The sequence below is a fragment of the Zalophus californianus genome, chromosome X, assembly GCF_009762305.2.
Source record: "Zalophus californianus isolate mZalCal1 chromosome X, mZalCal1.pri.v2, whole genome shotgun sequence".
Classification (NCBI taxonomy): Eukaryota; Metazoa; Chordata; class Mammalia; order Carnivora; family Otariidae; genus Zalophus; species Zalophus californianus.
This window is the reverse complement of record NC_045612.1, coordinates 121,000,895-121,020,295: the sequence shown is the minus strand read 5'-3', so window position 1 is coordinate 121,020,295 and position 19,401 is coordinate 121,000,895. Positions and strand designations below refer to the sequence as shown.

General features: G+C 43.2%; 1 protein-coding gene across 4 annotated transcripts; it reads left to right on the top strand.

The window, feature by feature from the left end:
* Positions 1–362: 362 nt before the first annotated feature.
* On the top strand, positions 363–17,072 carry MSL3 (MSL complex subunit 3). 4 transcript variants are annotated; one of them, XM_027609146.1, is made up of 13 exons: positions 363–514; positions 1,844–1,926; positions 2,320–2,415; positions 2,965–3,065; positions 3,624–3,709; positions 4,296–4,418; positions 5,415–5,575; positions 6,346–6,504; positions 8,235–8,497; positions 9,160–9,269; positions 13,311–13,410; positions 13,886–13,970; positions 16,252–17,072. In XM_027609146.1, the coding sequence occupies exons 1-13, from the start codon at positions 413–415 to the stop codon at positions 16,349–16,351; spliced, it is 1,569 nt and encodes a 522-aa protein (XP_027464947.1). In that variant the 5' UTR covers positions 363–412; the 3' UTR covers positions 16,352–17,072. The 4 variants fall into 4 exon arrangements, with proteins under 4 accessions (XP_027464947.1, XP_027464948.1, XP_027464949.1 ...); XM_027609148.1 differs by lacking the exon at positions 363–514 and adding an exon at positions 835–1,071; XM_027609147.1 differs by lacking the exon at positions 2,320–2,415.
* The last annotated feature ends 2,329 nt before the right edge of the window (positions 17,073–19,401 follow it).

The window sequence follows — 19,401 nt, the reverse complement described above, 5'->3', positions numbered from 1 at the left end:
AGACAGACTCTCTCCTGGGCGCCTCCCACCCCGGGGCCGGAGAGCGCGCACCCGGCCCGATGACCCCGCGGGCCCAGCCCGCGGCGGGCACCTTTCCCACGAGCGCGGGAGGGGCCGTTCTGCCGGAAGACCACGGCCACGGGTAGCGTTCCCGGCCGCAGTCTTTGCCGAGCCCAACGGGACTCGCGGAGACGCGCTCCGCCGGGAGCGCGCGCGCCCCGCGGCTCCCAGGTCCGGCCACGGCGCGGGGCGGGCCGAGGCGGGACTGAGGGCGGGGCGGCCGCAGCCTCCGCCATTCCCCGCTCCCTCCCCCCACCCCCGCCGCTGCGCGCCACCTCCCCGCCCCCACCCCCCTCCCCCACCGCGCGCGCTCCGCCCGCCCCGGAGCCTCGCCCTCCGCCACGATGAGCAAATGAGCGCGAGCGAGGGCATGAAATTTAAATTCCACTCAGGGGAGAAAGTGCTGTGCTTCGAGCCTGACCCCACCAAGGCGCGAGTGCTGTACGATGCCAAGGTGCCGCCGCGGAGGGACAGGGAGGAGGCGCGGGCCGGGGACCCCGGGACGGGTGGCGGATGCGGGTGCGGACGGCCGCGCGGAGCAGGGGAAGTGGCGGGGCCCGGCGATCCATGCCGGCGCCTCCTCGGCTTGCGCGGCGCCGTGCGTGCAGCAGGGGGCGCTCTCGGGGCGCCGCGCGGGGGAGTCGGGGCCCGGACGCTTCCGCTTCCTCCAGGCGCTGGGCTGCGCACGCGCCATCGGAAACCTCGCGCGTGCAGTGTCGCGAGGTTGGGGCCGCGACGTCGGTTTGCGCACGCGACGCCAGCGAGGGCTGCGCGTCGAGGAGGTCGCTTGCCGGCGGCTTTCACCTTACTGTTAAATCTCTCAGCATTCTGCGCGGCCCATCGTTACCTGGGCTCCCGTGCGACGCCCTGACTGACCGAGCCAGGTCCTAAGCCGTAGCGCCATAGCACTGGCCGTCGACTCGCGACGTCTTTACATGGGAGGACCAGTCGTGTCTGGGCCTGACCCCTCCTCTAGGCCGCGACTCCCCACCCGAGGGCAGTGTTGACCCGGTAGCTTTCGTCCCTTGGTGTCTTGCAGCATTTAGGTTTTCAGCCCCCGAGTCGCGCCCTGTGCCCGTCTAAGTTTCGGGGACTGGGGGGAGGTAGGGGGAACCGAACCACAACTGCAGCTCCTGGGGCCTGGATTACGAGTGGGCATGGGCACCGCAGTCCGGGGTTGGGGGCTGGCCTCGGGCCCCAGGTGCTTCTGGGCGACTCTGGCCTTAAGGGGACTTCCCAAGGCCTCTAGGCTTTGCGTGTTGTTTTCGGGCTCCGCCCCCGCAGCCTCTGGCTGTTTGCTGTCCAACCTCCCGCCCCGCCTTGAGCTTCCCTAGGGGTAACACGCCTCATTATTTGCCCCAGATGTTCCCTCTAGGGACCCCTCCGGGAGGGATGGCATAATCAGCCAACCGTCCTGGCCCTGGATGCGGCTGAGCAGGGGAGACTACAACTCCCAGAGGTCTCGGGGCTGCAGCTCTCTTGTCTGGCCTGGACGCTTTAGTTAGTGACAAATCGGTCGGCCAATGGCTTCAAAGAAGCTGAACCCAGTCTCAGTATCAGAGACCAATCGCGGGGCGGTTGGAGGGATGTTTCCTATTTTGAGGCATCCACTCAGGAAAAAAAATGGAATTGAAAGGAAAAATGTTTCAACCCAGCTTTCAGTCTAAAAAAGGAGAGAATGCTTTCTTTTCTTTTAAAAAGAGATCTATGATCTAGTGTTCCTGATCTAGCTTCCAGTATTCTGTATGTTGTGTCATTTGCGGACAATATTTCCTGGTTTCAGATTGTCGATGTTATTGTTGGGAAAGACGAAAAAGGCAGAAAGATCCCAGAATATCTGATCCATTTTAATGGTTGGAACAGAAGGTGAGTGTACTTGTTAAACAGGATTGAAAATTGATCATCTTTGCAGCACAAGAACATTGCAAACTTATTTAAGTTTTAGAAACACTTGTAGAAAAGCTTCACTTCCTGTTTCTGCTTTTTTATCAAACCTTGCCTATTCTTTAGAATGATTACTTTAAGTCAATTATATTTGGATTCTCTCTGGGTAATTCCAGAAACCCTAGTTGTTTCTGTGTCTGCGTGAGTTCCTTTTTCAGTTTATTTGCATCTTTTTGTGATTTTAAAATGTTTAAATAGTGTTCTAAAACAAGTACTTCTGGGACACTTCTGTTTCTGTGAGGTGCTTTTAGCAGTTGTTTTGTATCAAACTAAAACACTGAATTTTACATGCTTTTCCTTTTTTTGTTTGATTAGCTGGGATAGATGGGCAGCTGAAGATCATGTCCTTCGTGACACCGATGAAAATCGGAGATTACAGCGTAAATTGGCAAGAAAAGCTGTAGCTCGCCTGTAAGAATACAAAAATCGTGACATAAATGTTATTCAGTGTGTTTTCTCTTAGTGTTTAGAACTTTTAAAATATAAAAGTAAAAATATGACAAACACGGCTCATTAATAACTATGTATTTAAAGTGTGTTCGTGAAGAATTGCTCTTGTATTCTAAATGCTGTGTTTTCAGTGTGGTTACTGTTTAATCTTCTGAAGTGGAGATTAACATTTATGTTCTAGGATTTAATGATTTTTAGGTCCTTAGAGAATCACCGTGGTTATATCTTTTTTTCTTTTTTTTTAAAGATTTGATTTATTTAATTAGAGAGAATGAGAGATAGAGAGCACGAGAGGGAGGAGGGTCAGAGGGAGAAGCAGACTCCCTGCTGAGCAGGGAGCCCGATGTGGGACTCGATCCCGGGACTCCAGGATCATGACCTGAGCCGAAGGCAGTTGCTTAACCAACTGAGCCACCCAGGCGCCCCAACCGTGGTTATATCTTGTTTGTACTTCAAGACCCATATCAGTCAGCATCAAAATTTATTTCAGTTGTGTTTATTTTCTTTCAGGAGAAGCACAGGAAGAAAGAAGAAGCGTTGCAGGTTGCCTGGTGTTGACTCTGTCTTAAAAAGCCTCCCTGTTGAAGAAAAAGATGAAAATGATGAAAACTGTGAGTGGCTTGACTTCATTTTCTCTGGCTAAAAGAACTTTTACGTAGTCCTTTTATACCACAGGATTGAGGGTAGGAGTCATTGCAATTACAGACAAGGAAACATTTTAATCTCATTACATATAACATGTGCCCCTTTTGTTTTTAACAATTAAAGTAGCGGTCGGTTAGTCCATAATATCTCATCAGTCTTGCGCATGACCACTGCCTTTTCAGCCAGTGTCTTTATTTGTACTAATCCCTCACGTTTTCTTCTTGGCAATTCCTGAGCCTTGGCCCGTTATGAATACAACAGAGAACCGTAGAATCCTAGGTGACTGAACACTTTCAGATCATTAACTTGTGTGGGCTTTGCCTTCATTGAAATTGGTGTTATATTTATCAAAATAAATTTTTATTCTGAAAGGTACAGTATTTGTGTTCAGCGTTTAAAATATATACAGGACTACAGTTAATTATTGCCAATAGTAGAACACACGCTCCACCTTAAGAATTATAATTGTAAAGGTTAGGGAAGTATATGATGCCAATTTGCCTGATAGTTTTTGTTTTCCCTAGCAATAAGCAGTTCCTCTGATGACAGTAGTGAAGAAAAGGATGAAGAAATAAGTGAAGAAAGTGATATTGAAGAAAAGACGGAAGTGGTATAAAGTTTCTATTGTAAAAATGCTGTCTTTGGCATGTATTTAGTGGTAAAATTATGTGATAAAATTCTTCAGTTGCAGATCATTTTGTAAAAATGCATTGTTTTAACTAGATATTGTAAAGTTGCACTTGATCTTTAAGGGAAAATAATCCTTATTTATATTTATAGTCACTGTATGAACCTCTTGGTAGCTCTTTTTACCCATAAAGTGTTTTCACAAATCATAGTTACCTATCTCTTTCCATTGAGGCCATGAACTTTATTTTTATAATGGTGATTAGTTTTTAAATCTTGTGTATCAGACTTTGGCATCTTCTGCCTGCCTTCGAAGGTAACATAAGTATCACTGGCAAACTTAAAAAGGGGAGAAGCAAAATTAGCATTGGTAACATAGGTTAGTGCCCTAAAACACATTAACTTTTGGCCTTTAATGTACTTTTCTCTAGGACATGTGGCATTCTGGTATGAATGTTGAGGATTAACCGGGTTTGTTTCATAGTAGGCTCTCCTGTGTTAGTCTTCCTTTGGCTATAGACTCTCTCTCACTGTTACGAGTAGTTAAAAATGAAATTGTGATATTGCAGAAGGAAGAACCGGAGCTGCACACAAAAAGGGAAATGGAAGAAAGAACAATAACTATAGAAATTCCTGAAGTTCTGAAAAAGAAGCTTGAGGATGATTGTTACTATATCAACAGGAGGAAACGGGTATGCAGGCAAAATACATAAAACATGGATTTGTAATAGAGCTTTCATTTAGCCGTATTTTACAATCACAGACTCAAACAATTACGAACCTTGTAAGAATGAAATTCATATTTTAAGTTTTGTGCTGAGTTAGGTTTTTAAAGTTCTCTGACAGTACTGCTCTGCTGCTGATTGAATTAAGGCATGCACAGTCTTTCCCAGCGTTGGCTGTCCATTAGAATCCTCTAGGGAGCTTTGTCAAACTCTTTATACCTGGACTTCATTGAGGTGGTTAAGACACGGGGCACCTGGGTGGCTCAGTCAGTTAAGCGTCCTACTTTTGGGTTTTAGCTCAGGTCTGGATCTTGGGGTCGTGAGATCAAGACCCACATCAGGTTCTGCACTCAGTGGGGAGTCTGCTTTGGATTCTCTCACTCCCTCTCCCTCCGTTCCTTCTGCCGCTCCCACCTTACATACGCACATGGACGCTATCTCAAATATTTTAAAGAGAGGTTAAGACATAATTGAGCTGTCATGGAGGCTGACTGTGGCCATAGTCTCCCCAGGTGGCTGTAATTGATCATTAAGATGTGAATCACTGCTTACATTTATTTTTTAAATTTATACTGTAATCTTCATGGGTGATGATTAGTAGAAGCAGTCATAGAGCTTCAAGGCATATTTATTTAAAAGGTTCTCAAACGGGTGCCTGGGTGGCTCAGTTGGTTAAGCGACTGCCTTCAGCTCAGGTCATGATCCTGGAGTCCCACATCGGGCTCCCTGCTCAGCAGAGAGTCTGCTTCTCCTTCTCACCCTCCTCCCTCTCATGCTGTCTGTCTCTCATTCTCTCTCTCAAATAAATAAATAAAATCTTTAAAAAAAAAAAAAAAAGATTCTCAAACAGAATTGGCTTTACTTTTGAGTTAAAAAATTTATATAGACAAGAGCACTGTTTCTTGGAATATATGGTTTATACAATGAGATGCATGCATCAGATGTCTGTTTTTTTATTAACAGTTAGTGAAACTTCCATGCCAGACCAACATCATAACTATTTTGGAATCCTACGTGAAGCATTTTGCTATCAATGCAGCCTTTTCAGCCAATGAGAGGCCTCGTCACCATCATGCTATGCCACATGCCAATATGAATGTGCATTATATCCCAGCAGAAAAGAAGTGAGTAGTGAGGGAGGGGGGAATTGATGCCTCAGTGGCTCTCTCTTTGTGTATTAGAGAAGTGACTTCCATTTAGAACAGGTGACACTCTTTCTGAAATTTGTGGAGTTCATTTAATATATCACTCAACTTACTAATTCATTTAATAACAAATTTAATACCAAAATATTGTCCCTTTTTCGAAATGCTCAATAACTATTTAGGTATCTGGTCTGGATATATTGAGTATGCGCTGCCTCAACACCAAGACCAGTCTTTTTCAGTGATATAATATAGGGAGATAACTCTTTGTCCTTAAGCACCAGAATGGGCAAAGAAAATTTTATCAAAGCTTATTTACAAATAGGTTTTTATTCGGGCAGGATAATCGTGTTCATAGCCTGCCTTGTGCATGTGACCCAGCTGGATTAGAGTCAGACAGGCAGATTGTTTGATTTGAAACAAGTATTAGGATTAGTTCATCATGTCTACCCCCTTCAGCTCCCAGTAATTGGGGCCTGTCCACCTTCTGCAGCACAGGCTGCTCGGGCTCCTTGTGTTCAGTGCAATAAGTTAAAACTACTGGTGTATTTTTTTCACTTTATATTATAGATCAATGTTTCCATTTAATTTTTTGTTGGCAGCGTCTAGAAACTCATTGTATTCTCTATAAGTGTGGGTATAATATATAGCATTTAAGTTTAATGCTCTGCCTTATTAAAAACATGCAACTTCATTATGACGTTTTGGAAAATATTTACTGCAATCCTGATCTCTTCTTACTCTCCTAGTGTTGACCTTTGTAAGGAGATGGTGGATGGATTAAGAATAACCTTTGATTACACACTCCCACTGGTTTTACTCTATCCATATGAACAAGTTCAGTATAAAAAGGTGACTTCATCCAAGTTTTTTCTTCCAATTAAGGAAAGTGCCACAAACACTAACAGGTAAGTTAGAGAGTCTGCAGTTTGACTATCAGATGTCAGCAACCGAATAGTTGACTCTGTCTTTGAAGATTTCCATCTAATGCTATGGGGCCAACAGATTTGGAGGAGGAGATTGAAGAGTGGAGTTTTTTCCTGGGGAAGCTAAGTCGTCATTCACTTTCAAATGGCTCTAAAATATTTTATCAAGTGAAGATTCCAGTGTGAGAACTTGGTTTGATTTTGAGCAGCTAACCTGTCTTTCCAAAGACAAATGGAATGAAGAAGGCACAGGCTGAGAAGGGCAGAAGATGTGGGTTTGAATTTAGCTCCTTCACTTACTGGCTATGTGACTTGAGGAGATGCCTTCTGAGGCTCTTCCTTTTGCCTCTGCACAATGGAAAGAACAGCTGCCTCCTTGGGTAGTTATTAAAGGAGAAAGTTCACAAAGGGCTGGCAACCTTTTGCCTTTAACTAAAGATTAGTTCCTTTCCTGCTCTGCTGTGTCACTACTTTCTTTCCTCGGTCACCAAGCATGCCTAAATCTCTATTGTTTGGTTGGGGGAGTGGGGGGCAGAAATTCCCAACCTGAAGTCTGTACCTTCACCTGTATAAGCTGCTTCCCTATCTTCCTATGCCTCTCTTCCTGAGAATGGCCTGTTCTCATGATTTCCACTTCTTCTGCTCTTGCCTACTTTATGCTCTGCCTTTGTCTACCAACTGCCCCTGCTAACTCTGCTCCCCAAGACAGGGTACTAACAACTTCCCACTTGTCACACGCCATGCTCTGCTTTGGCCGTCTTTCCCCACCGTCCCCTTCTCCCTTCCCTTCATGGCTCCTTGCTCCTGGTTCTCTGTCTGCCTCATGATCATCTCTTAGCCTGCCTGCCTTCCTCTCCCATTGGTTTCGCCCTATGTGAGAGGCATGTGCAACTCACTGGGGACCTGTGTTGATGTTCCCCATGCCCTACTCCAAATCTTAAGGTTGCCAGTGTCCAGGGTGGACTGTGTGTTCCACAAAGCTTGGCGGATGTGTGTGGCTTTTCTTTCTAGTCTTGTGAGTAGTTACGATGTGGTGAGATAGCATGGTATTCTTACTCTGTTTATTAAAAAAGTAAACTTTGATTGAAGTATCGTTGACACAATGTTAACATTACCTTCAGATGCAGAACACAGTGATTGCATTCTCTATGTTATGCTATGCTGCTCACCACACGTGTAGCTACCATAGTAATCTATTCTCTTGACGAGATCATTCTTTGTGGTGGAGGGTCCTGGGCATTGTAGGTTGTTGGGCAGTAGCCCTGGCCTCTACCCGCTAGATGCCAGTAGCACTTTGCCAGTTGTGACAAGCAAAACAGCACGGTCTCCAGATAAGTGCCACTGTCCCTGGTAGGGCAAAATGACTCCCAGTTGAGAACTATTGCTCTAAGACAAATACAAAAGGGGCATCACAATCTTTAATGCCAGCATGCCTTGCAGAGTTATCAAGAGGATTTTAAATGATCAAGTATGTTTGGTTACTCTTTAAGAAAACACTTGTTTCGCCACATTCGAAAGTAAAAGTTTGTAATTCTCCTGGAGTGGAGTCCAGAGTGTTTTCTGTTCTGTCTGAAGGAGGACATTTAAGAACTGCTCCAGGTTTTGCAGAGATTCTGTGGGCCAGGGGTGGGTGTGTGTGTGTGTGTGTGTGTGTGTGAGAGAGAGAGAGAGAGAGAGAGAGAGAGAGAGAGATGTTCTCTCCTCTTCCGTAGGAACCAAGAGGAGCTCTCTCCAAGCCCACCTTTGTTGAATCCATCCACACCGCAGTCCACGGAGAGTCAGCCCACCACAGGTGAACCAGCCACCCCCAAAAGGCGCAAAGCTGAACCAGAAGCCTTGCAGTCTCTGAGGCGGTCCACACGGCACTCTGCCAACTGTGACAGGCTGTCTGAGAGCAGCGCCTCGCCTCAGCCCAAGCGCCGGCAGCAGGACACGTCCGCCAGCATGCCAAAGCTGTTCCTGCATCTGGAAAAAAGTAGGTCCATTCTCAGGTGAGGGAAAGCCATTCACTCTGTGCGTGGCCTGTGCCAGTCACTGCTGTCCTGACGGGAGTCCAGCCAACAAGAGAGGCTGGGAGAGGAATGGGGATGAATGCACAGTCACACCCAGATTCACCCACTCAGCTGTGGGAAATCCACTGAGGAGTTTGGCTCCAACCGAGGCTCACAAGGCACTTCCCCTATGGCATAGAGAGAGGAGTCAGCACACCTCCAGCTCTGCAGTTGGATGTTTGGCTGCTTTAGCTGTGTCTCCTGGGTCTGGTAGCAGTAGCTCCCCATTCCCTCCCCCCAGCCCTAATCTATCCTGCTAGGCAGCCACTAGTTACTTCCTGTCCCCATGGATTTTGCCTCTTCTAGGCATCAGTTCCTTTCAGTCGAATTACACAGTAAGTGACCTTTTGTCTGTGGCTTCTTTCACTTAGCATAATGTTTTCAAGGTTCATCATGTTGTAGCATATATCCGTACTTGTTTCCTGTTTTTCCCCCCAAATAATTCAGGTACTGTTTTTTATGATAGGAAAATATCATATATGATTGTTAAAGATTAATAATTTCTTTACTGTAACAGTCATCCGGCAGTCTAATTCAGTTGCTCTGTGATTTACAAGCGAATAATTAACATCTTTTCCTTTTGAAGAGACACCTGTGCATAGCAGATCATCCTCACCAGTTCCTCTGACCCCTAGCAAGGAAGGGAGTACAGTGTTTGCTGGCTTTGAAGGCAGAAGAACTAATGAAATAAATGAGGTAAAGCGTTACTGTTGCTGGTCATCCCCAGTGAGGCCTGCCTTCTATTGTGCTTAAGCCCTGTGAGCCAGAATCAGGTTTCCTTAGAAACACTGTTGCTCTTGCTGTGGATATTAACAAAATGCTTCATGTGATGATGTTTAATATTGGTTTTGTTTTCTAAAATGAGAAAGTCGCTAGAATTCCAGCCCTGTGTTTATGGTCATCTTTTAAATAAGCCCAAGTTTTGAAATATGAGTGTTTTCATTTTATGCATTTTATGCACACTTGTTCTAGAGGTCCAGAGAGTAAATATTTTAAGCCTTGTGGGCCAAACAGTCTCCTTCAAGACTACCCAATTCCAAAAGCATCCATAGACACTATGTAAATGAATGGGCATACTGTGTTCCAATAAAACTTTATGGACACTGAAATTTGAATATCATAATTTTCGTGTTATGAAATACGGTTCTTTTGGGTTTTCCCAACTACCTAAAGGTACAAAATTCATTGTTAACAGTACTACCAGTAGCCATCTCTTTGAGGCTGTGCTATATGTCAGCACTGTGCCAGGAACTTGACCTAAATCACCTCAGATTTTCTAGAACAGCCTTGCCACCAGGTTTCCATTTTACAAGTGAGGAAACTTTTCATTTTAAAAATTCTGTTTTGGGGGCGCCTCGGTGGCTCAGTCAGTTGAGCGTCTGCCTTCGGCTCAGGTCATGATCCCAGGGTCCTGGGATCGAGCCCCGCATCGGGCTCCCTGCTGAGCGGGGAGCCTGCTTCTCCCTTTCCCTCTGCTGCTCCCCCTGCTTGTGCACTCTCTGTCTCTCTGTCAAATAAATAAAATCTTTTAAAATAAATAAAAATAAAAATTCTGTTTTTGGGGCGCCTGGGTGGCTCAGTCGTAAAGCGTCTGCCTTTGGCTCGGGTCATGGTCCCAGGGTCCTGGGATTGAGCCCAGAGTGGGGCTCTCTACTCAGCGGGGAGCCTGCTTCTCCCTCTCCCTCTGCCTGCCGCTCCTCCTGTTTGTGCTTGCTCTCTCTGTCAAATAAATAAATAAAATCTTTAAAAAAAAATTCGGTTTTTAGGGCTAGTTAATTGATGTGTAGGTAGTGAGTTTTGGAGGTTCAGGAGATGTCTTGGTCTACTGGGATATTGTATGAATCTCACCTAGGAGGTAGGATTTCCCTGTTTCTGTGCGTAGGGGAGCTAGCTTTACTAGGGAGAGAGAACATTTAATGATGAGAGTTGGCAAACTTTTCCTGTAAAGGGTCAGATTACAAATATTTTCAGGGTTGCGTACTATACAGTCTCTTTTGAGATTATCCAACTCTGCTGTTGCATGAGAGTTACTCATAAATGAATGGGTGTGGCTCTGTGCCCCCCAAATTTATTCATGCACACTAGTAATTGAATTTCATATGATTTTCACGTCATGAAATATTTATTCATGTGATTTTATTAACCATTTAAAAATATAACAATCATTTTCAGCACAAGGGGGTTGGGCTGGATTTGGCAGAAGGCCTTAGTTGGCTGACCCCGATAGAAAAGCTGGAAAACTTAATTTGTTTTACAATGACAATGAGGGAAAGTTAGGAAATTCCTATTACAGCAGTCTCTAAGGTCCTGTTTTTCAGACAAGGCCCTGCACATGTTATTAAGGGGAGTCCTGTTTCTTTTAAAAGGGACATGAATATCAGGCAAGGCCATTCCCACTCAGGCCACCGTCTAGTGGTTATAGGTACAGCTGCAAGCTCTAGTAGGAGAGAATTTCTAGTAAGACAGGCTCTCCACAGTGACTCTCAAACCAAACAGGAGACCTTAGGGAATTCCCACCTTTGTGAGTGCCTCTGTCTCTGTGTTTTAACAAAAGCTCTGCATCCAAATCACCTGAGACTCTCTGTTCACTGACCTACTGCATCAGGGTAGGGTCTGGATGTACACATTATGATTCACAGGTGGTTGTCTATATACCCCAGTTGAGAATCCCTCTGCTAGAAACCTGTTTTCCCCCATGAAATTTATCTTTGGTAAATAGAAGGTGATAATACTGCATTGAAATGCGGAGTTGAATAAGTGAGGTAGGCTGGCCTGCTAACTAGCCAAATGACCAGCTTTTGCAACATTGTGTGTGTCATGGTTCCAATTATTGCAGATTCCCCTATGTTAACTTCAAGTATCACTGTCAAAACAGTTGCCAAGCTTCAGTTGTGTGCACCACAGGCTGAGGTGCTGGGCATGGAATAAAGATGCTGAAACCAAATCCCTGCCTTCAGTAATCTATACCACAGATGGGTGGGGTAGGTGAGGCCAGGGCTGAAGCTCAGACTTCCAGCATGGAGCCATACAGAACCATGGTGAGACTTACTCGCTTCTCCAATTTCATTGTGTTAAATTGAGTGCATCAGCTTTTCTGGGGTGGTTTTGGCATCCTTCTGCCTTGTCTTATAGAGGATTTTCTTTGGTCCTACTATATTTCCAGATTAAACTTGACTGATCCCAAAAGGCAAGGCAGCATCTTAGTAAAATAGTCGTATAATTTGCTGAAGTATTTCTGTGGAGGCTCATCAGAGAGCTTTTAAATACAACTCTGACTTTAACAAAAGCCTGAAATCCACCCACAGTTCTGAAATTTAGAAAGAAGGAAAAGAAAGCAGTTACCAAGGTTGAAGTCTATTTTCGCTTGATTCAATGGTTCAGATTAGTTTCCAAAGTGAATCAATTATATCAGGAAATTAGGGAATCTTAAAACAATGGTAATATTACTCACAACATGTTTGGGTTACTTTTTACTACTATATTCTCTAATATAGTATGATTTCCTATAAAGGAAAAGGTACAAAATGACCAAAACAGTTAAGCTAATTTATAGGTAATAGCTGTTGAGAATTGGGAAATCAAATATTTCCTTAATCTTACTTTAGTCTCCCTTCCCCCTACACACACACTTTTTTTTTTTTTTAAGATTTTATTTATTTGACAGAGAAACAGCGAGAGAGGGAACACAAGCAAGGGGAGTGGGAGAGAGAGAAGCAGGCTTCCCACCGAGCAGGGAGCCTGACGCGGGGCTCGATCCCAGGACCCTGGGATCATGACCTGAGCCTAAGGCAAACGCTTAACTGACTGAGCCACCCAGCTGCCCCCACACTTTATTTTTATAAATTTGTTTTTATTTTGACATAGAGCCATATTTTTTCCTCTACATGCAATTTATTGTTACAACTTTTAAGGGATGAGAAGTATCTCCATGTTGCCAAGGAAGGTGGATCCTCACGTGATTTAAAAGACAAAAATGTTTTGAAAAGATTGTAGGAAACTATCAGATATATGCTAATATATAATCAATATGGAAAATGCATACGTTTATCCTCCCAAACTGCCTAAATCATAATTTCACCAGTAAGAAATGGACATTTAACATTTTGGTATATACTTCTTGGTAGTTCTGTGTATTTACATAATAATTATACACATTATATTGTGTATTTTTTCCAAGTCATATTGAACTTCGTTATTTTGTAGCTTGATCCTTTTCAACATAATGCATTATACTCTCCTATATGCCAAGATCATGCCCTTAGGGTGCCTGGGTGGCTCAGTTGGTTAAGCGACTGCCTTCGGCTCAGGTCATGATCCTGGAGTCCCGGAATCCAGTCCCGCATCGGGCTCCCTGCTCGGCAGGGAGTCTGCTTCTCCCTCTGACCCTCTTCCCTCTCATGCTCTCTATCTCTCATTCTCTCTCTCTCAAATAAATAAATAAAATCTTTAAAAAAAAAAAAGATCATGCCCTTAAAGAGCTTCATGGGAAAGTTAGAGGGGTGGCTTTCAAAATTCCACATTGGTTTGTTGTTACTGTTTACTCCCATTTTCTGGCCCAGCTGTGAAGCAACTCCTAAGTTGCTAGAAGGACAGGAAGCTTGGGAGTGAAAATGTGACACTCAATTTGAGATGAGAACCTCAAAGCATGTGTATTTCTGCTGGGATTCCAAATTTTGAGATCTCTTGATAACAGTGTTAAGCAGGAATTGAATGATTTGTTGTTATATCTTTTCTCAGGTCCTCTCCTGGAAACTTGTACCCGACAGTTACCCCCCAGGTGACCAGCTGCCTCCACCCTCTTACATTTATGGGGCACAACACTTGCTACGATTGTTTGGTAAGAAATCCTGGTCCCTGCTTCCTTCTGCCTTCCCCCACCCTTTCCCCTCCACTTTGGGGTTTTTTTTAATCTATTTTTTTTTTTTGTAATCTCTACACCCAGTGTGGGGCTTGAACTTATGACCCTGAGATCAAAAGTCACATGCTTTTCCAACTGAGCCAGCCAGGCACCCCTCCACTTTGGTTTTAATATCCTTGTTAGTTTATGTACGTCTCATGGTAATTTTGAGGGTCTAAGAAAAATCATTGAAAATGACCTCTTAAAAAAAGGCACTGAATGAATCTTAAATTTCATAAAAATTGTCTTTATACCATTTGTACCACTGTACTGTGTTAAATAAGAGTTTTTGGGTTTTTTTGATAATGTAGATGTTAATTTCAGTTTAAATAGGATAAACAAGGACCCTCAGTGTGTCCTGCTCATTGCCGGAGTCTGCCGATTGTAAATGGTTCCGGTTTTATTTTTAATGCAGTGAAACTTCCAGAAATCCTTGGAAAGATGTCCTTTTCTGAGAAGAATCTGAAGGCTTTACTGAAGCACTTTGATCTCTTTCTTAGGTATTTAAATTTGTTTGTAAAAACTTACCTCTGCTGCCTTATATATGACTTTCCTGAACTCCTCCATAATAGATGTGGAAGCTAGTTCTGTGGTATTTTAAATAGTCACACTATTAGCTAAGTATGATTGATTCTGTAATTGTCACATCAGGGGTTTTTGGCTGTTTCCTTTTTCTGTAATTTATTGTGTAGAGATAAAATTTTTTGTGTCACTAGAAGAATCCAGTTGGGTAACTGTGAATAGAAAATTTTTTACAGTAGAAGTGATGAGATTGATAATTTAAATTTTTTATTCAGAAGTACCTTATATTAGACTTTTCTTTGTTGCATATACATAAACTAACCTAAATATTAGCTTTTACAGGTTGAATTTTTGTGTTTAGAGTTAAGATAAATGACCAGTACATGCTGACAGTTTGTAAACTCAGAGAAAGGTATTGTTTCCTTCATCCGACAGAGCCAGTCATTATATCTTAGGATCATTTGGCCTGAGGCTCTGCCCCCTACTCCTTGCACCATGCTGTGGGCCCCAGACTCCCTTGTGCCTGGGGCCCAGCTCTCTCCCACCCAGATGTTTATTGACCAGTTCCTCTGGTTGGTGTTCAAGGCTGCTCATCACACTGCCTTACCCAGCTCATCTATCTGCCTGATGTTACTTCTTCCTTTTCTGTAAGGGGGTACCTCTTCCTTGTAGTCAGGCTTCAACCTGCAAGAACTAAACAAGTAGGATTTATCAGTGTGGAAAGTATTCCAGGCAGAGAAATAGGTTTTCGGAGTTTTTAAAGGATATTTTTATGTAGACGTTTTGAGTAAAGCGTCCGTGAGTGAAATGAGACTTTATTACATGTTATTAGAAACAATTATGAAAAATATACTCTTCCCTTCCAACCTCCCCCTCAAACACACAATTCTATTTGGCATAAAGACTGTGTAGGCCAAAATCAAATAATGCCAATAAAATATGAAGAATGGCTGCAAGTTATAGCATAGGAAAGCCTGCTGATTTTGAGGTATGCCCAATACAAAATAGAAATTAGGGTTTTAAGAATTAACTTAGAAAGATTTACAAATATAGGAATTGATTTTGAAAATGTATCCAAAACGTCAATTAGAGAATCGGTGGACTCAATAATCACCTTAAGAATGGCAGAGTCCAAAGAAGAAGGAGTTAACTATCTAATGAATTTTGACTCAGTTTTTACTAAAGAAGGTATTGGGTTTATCCTTACATTTTTAGGAATTTGGACAGGTGGAAAGAGGCTGGAGAAACAAGCATGAAACTAAATTAGCTTTGTGGTTAATATGGCCCATGTGAGAATGTTTAAGCCCCACTGTGGCAAAATCTTTGACACCTCAGATGCAAGATAGCATCTGCATAATGTGAACTTTTGAATGACTGGCCTCATTATAACGTTCATCATCAGACATAAGTCAGCCTTGTTTATGAGTTTTGCTACTATAAGCTGGAACTGTAACACCTTTTGGAATGGCAAATTAGGACCCAGATACTCTTTACTATTTATACTATTCAATTTTGGTTTAGCTTAGCCTGTAGAAAGTATTGGGAATTTCTCAAGTGACATTTGTTGAGTTTATAGCTTTAAAAAAAAAGATTTTATTTATTTATTGGAGAGAGAGCACAAGCATGAGCAGGGGGAAGGGCAGAGGGAGAAGCAGGCTCCCCGCTGAGCAGGGATTCCCAACACAGGACTCTGTGGATCATGACCTGAACCGAAGGCAGACACTTAACTGACTGAGCCACCCAGGTGCCCCGAGTTTATAGTTTTTTATAGTTTTAGAGAGCATGCACAAGCAGGGGGAATGGCAGGCAGAGGGAGAGGGAGAAGCAGGCTTTCCGCCAGAGCAGGGAGCCCAATGCAGGGCTCGATCCCAGGACCCTGGAATCATGACCTGAGCTGAAGGCAGACGCTTCACCGACTGAACTACCCAGGCGCCCCAATATTGGTTTTATAACAGGAAAATGCAGTACTCGTCAGAACCAGTTTGTTTTTTTTTTTTTTAAGTGTTTGTATAATGAAGCCTGCCACCTAGTGGAGTTTAGGTTCTATTCTCTTTGTACACTTGATAGTGAAAGGATCCCAATGAAATAGTAATTAATGTAGAAGCCAGATATACCTAGAAATCAAAATTATGTTCAGTGTTTTTCCTTTGGAATACCAAAAAAAGGTGAAATGTTCGAATGGTTGCAAGTTAAAATTTTGCTTGCTTGTGTTGAGTCCTCACTGTAAAGGTCATCAGGGCCATTTTCTTCTTTTCCCAGGTTTTTGGCAGAGTATCATGATGACTTCTTTCCAGAGTCGGCCTATGTTGCTGCCTGTGAGGCGCACTATAGCACCAAGAACCCCAGGGCGATTTATTAAAGTTTTGATGGTTCTAGAAGAACAGCTTCTCTGTCTAGCTCTGTGCTCTAGGTTCCCATTGAAGATCTAGGGAGATGGGGGACCTTCTTTACAGAGCTGACACAACACCCACCCTTGGGGGCTCTGGCAGAGGTGGGCCCATTTGTTTGAGTTGCTTACATACTGTAGTTATTTCTGTTAAGGTTTATTTCCTAGGTGCCTGACCAGCCTCCAGCATGAGACCCTTGCCACTGTTCATGTCATCTGTGACAGCAGGAAAAGAGCAGCTGTGTTCACAGTGAAGCATTAATAAGAGCATGTGTAGGTCAGGCTGTTTCAGTAGCTGTTGGAATTAATTCGTTAGCAATAACCACGTTTTTTAGTTATTTGTTAGCATTAAGCAAAATTGTTTTCCAAATTGTTTTCATTCTTGTGATGAGGCTCAGCGAGTCTGTCCAACAAATTTTAGTTTTGCTTGGAAATCACAAAGTAGTCCCAAAATATTTTAGAGGGAATTGATATCGATGGCAAAAGAAAATTTGCAGTCACACATTTGCTTGTTACAGTTCCTTTTCTCCAAAACCTTATTTTTGGTAATCTAAATAAAGTGTTGCCTCTCTTGTTTGAGATTTTACAGCTATACTTTGTTGTGTAATGTTATGGTTCCCTTTCTGTAAAACCTTATTTTTGGTGATCTAAATAAAGTGTTGCCCATCTTGTTGCAAAGAACCAGGAGTTTTCACTCTGGCCTTGTCCTCTTTGTTGCAAAGGAACAGTGAAGTAATCTCTTGACTCATAACTTTTTGTTTTATTTTGTTTTACTTTTGTGCCTTTTTTTGCTAAGGCCTTTTGTTTTCTATCCCTCTTTGATTTTGCCCCACTTGGTGGCTTGACCAGAAGAAGGTGGCTACTGGGAGTCAGCGCAGTTTTTTGCTATCTTGCTGCTGCCCTCTGAGGTCGTCTGGGGCCAACACATTTATCCTCGTGCACCATTGCCAGCTGATGATCTCTGCAGTCACCCTTCTAATCCTCATTTTAGTCTCTCATGTGCCCCCTTCTCCCCCAGGATGCTTAAAAGGAAAACATTAACATGATGAATGTGATACTTAACTGCAAGGTTTGGCAGTTTAGGAAAATAACAGCTTAAAAAATGATGAGAGGAGGATAACATAATAATTTTTATGAAAATGGCCTAGACATTTAAGAAAGTTGTAACTCAAAGGGATCCCAGTACCGTACAAGCCTTGACTATAGCACCTGCCTTTTCTTGTAGTTCAGTTCAGTTGACCTTAACTTCCAAAGGCCATTGGTCATGAATGACAAAGGCCACAGGGGATTTTTTAAAAATCTGAAATGGTTCAGTGGTTCCATCAAAGAGATTTCTGCATATACTGACCAGTGAGATTCAGAACCTGTAAATCAGAGTAGACATCATCTTAGTGTGGGGTTAGTAGCTAAGTAAGACTCAGGTTTTGGGTGTCTAATCAGGAATAGCACTGAGTTCATACTATGTTTCATCTCCATTTGGTTTATGCAGTGCCTCTTCAATTAAATCTGGTGCACCTGCAGTGTGCTCTAAATTGCTGAAAAAGTTTAATCAGTAATTATTCATGGCCTGGAAAAGAAAAAAAAAAATTCCCCTTACAAGAATCTCCTTGTTTAACGTCTCCAGTGAAATGAACACAGACCATCTCTGGGAACATTTATACAGTTGTATACCTTGAGTTTACAATTCATTTTCTAATAATGAAAAGTTTTCGTCCTACAAGGCATTTCCTAATCATAACTTCCTTTAAGCTAATTATTTGCAGCTTTGGTTGATTTAAAGAACTTCAAAATATCCCTTTATTATATATCATTAATCGTTTTTTCAAATAATCAGTTAAAAATATGATTTAAATGTCTAGACCGTTCTTCTAAAAATTCTACGTTATCTTCCTCTTGTCAGTTTTTAAATTGTTATTTTCCTACACTGCCAAACCTTGCAGTTAAGTGTCACACTTATCATGTTAATGTTTTTCTTTTAAGTCATTTTAAAGGTATATTGAAAATAATATTTCAATAACTTGTATATCAGGTCCTCGTACTAGGACTTTGAAAAGAACATTTGAGAACAAAAAAAACCACTTCTGTCTGAACAAAAGTAGATTTATAAATCATTCCGTAGTACCGGGGTGCCTGGGTGACTCAGTCATTAAGCGTCTGCCTTCAGCTCAGGTCATGATCCCAGGGTCCTGGGATCAAGCCCCGCATCCGACTCCCTGCTCCTTGGGAAGCCTGCTTCTCCCTCTCCTACTCCCCCTGCTTGTGTTCCCTCTTGCTCTCTCTCTGTCGAAAAAATAAAATCTTTTTTTTTTTTAAGGTTTTATTTATTCATGAGAGACAGAGGGGGAGAGAGGGAGAAGCAGGCTCCCAAGGAGCAGGGAGCCCGATGCGGAACTCGATCCCAGGACCCTGGGATCATGACCTGAGCTGAAGGCAGACGCTTAACCATCTGAGCCAGCCAGGCGCCCAAATAAATAAAATCTTTAAAAAAAAATCATTCCGTAGTACAGTGTGCACAAAAAAAGCAAAAGAAAAATTTATTGAGGTGCCTGGCTGGCTCAGTCGATAGAGCATGCGACTCTTTTTTTTTTTTTAAAGATTTTATTTATTTATTTGACAGAGAGAACAAGTAGGCAGAGAGGCAGGCAGAGGGAGAGGGAGAAGCAGGCTCCCCACGGAGCAGGGAGCCCAATGCGGGGCTCGATCCCAGGACCCCGGGATCATGACCTGAGCGGAAGGCAGCTGCTTAACCAGCTGAGCCACCCAGGCGCCCCTAGAGCATGCGACTCTTAAAGAGTCGTGAGTTAAGCCCCATGTTGGGTGTGGAGTCTACTTAAAATTAAAAAAAATTTTGGGGGTGCCTGGGTGACTTGGGTGTGGAGTCTACTTAAAAAAAATTTTGGGGGTGCCTGGGTGACTTAGTCGTTGAGTGTCTGCCTTCAGCTCTGGTCATGATCCCAGAGTCCTGGGATTGAGCCCTGCATCGGGCTCCCTGCTCGGCGGGAGGCCCGCTTCTCCCTCTCCCA

Bases quoted from the DNA above. Each gene is read 5' to 3' on its own strand.
- MSL3 (XM_027609146.1), top strand. From the start codon at position 413: ATGAGCGCGAGCGAGGGCATGAAATTTAAATTCCACTCAGGGGAGAAA. The intron at 6,505-8,234 runs GTAAGTTAGAGA...CCTCTTCCGTAG, and splicing joins AGTGCCACAAACACTAACAG to GAACCAAGAGGAGCTCTCTC. The intron at 9,270-13,310 runs GTAAAGCGTTAC...ATCTTTTCTCAG, and splicing joins GAACTAATGAAATAAATGAG to GTCCTCTCCTGGAAACTTGT.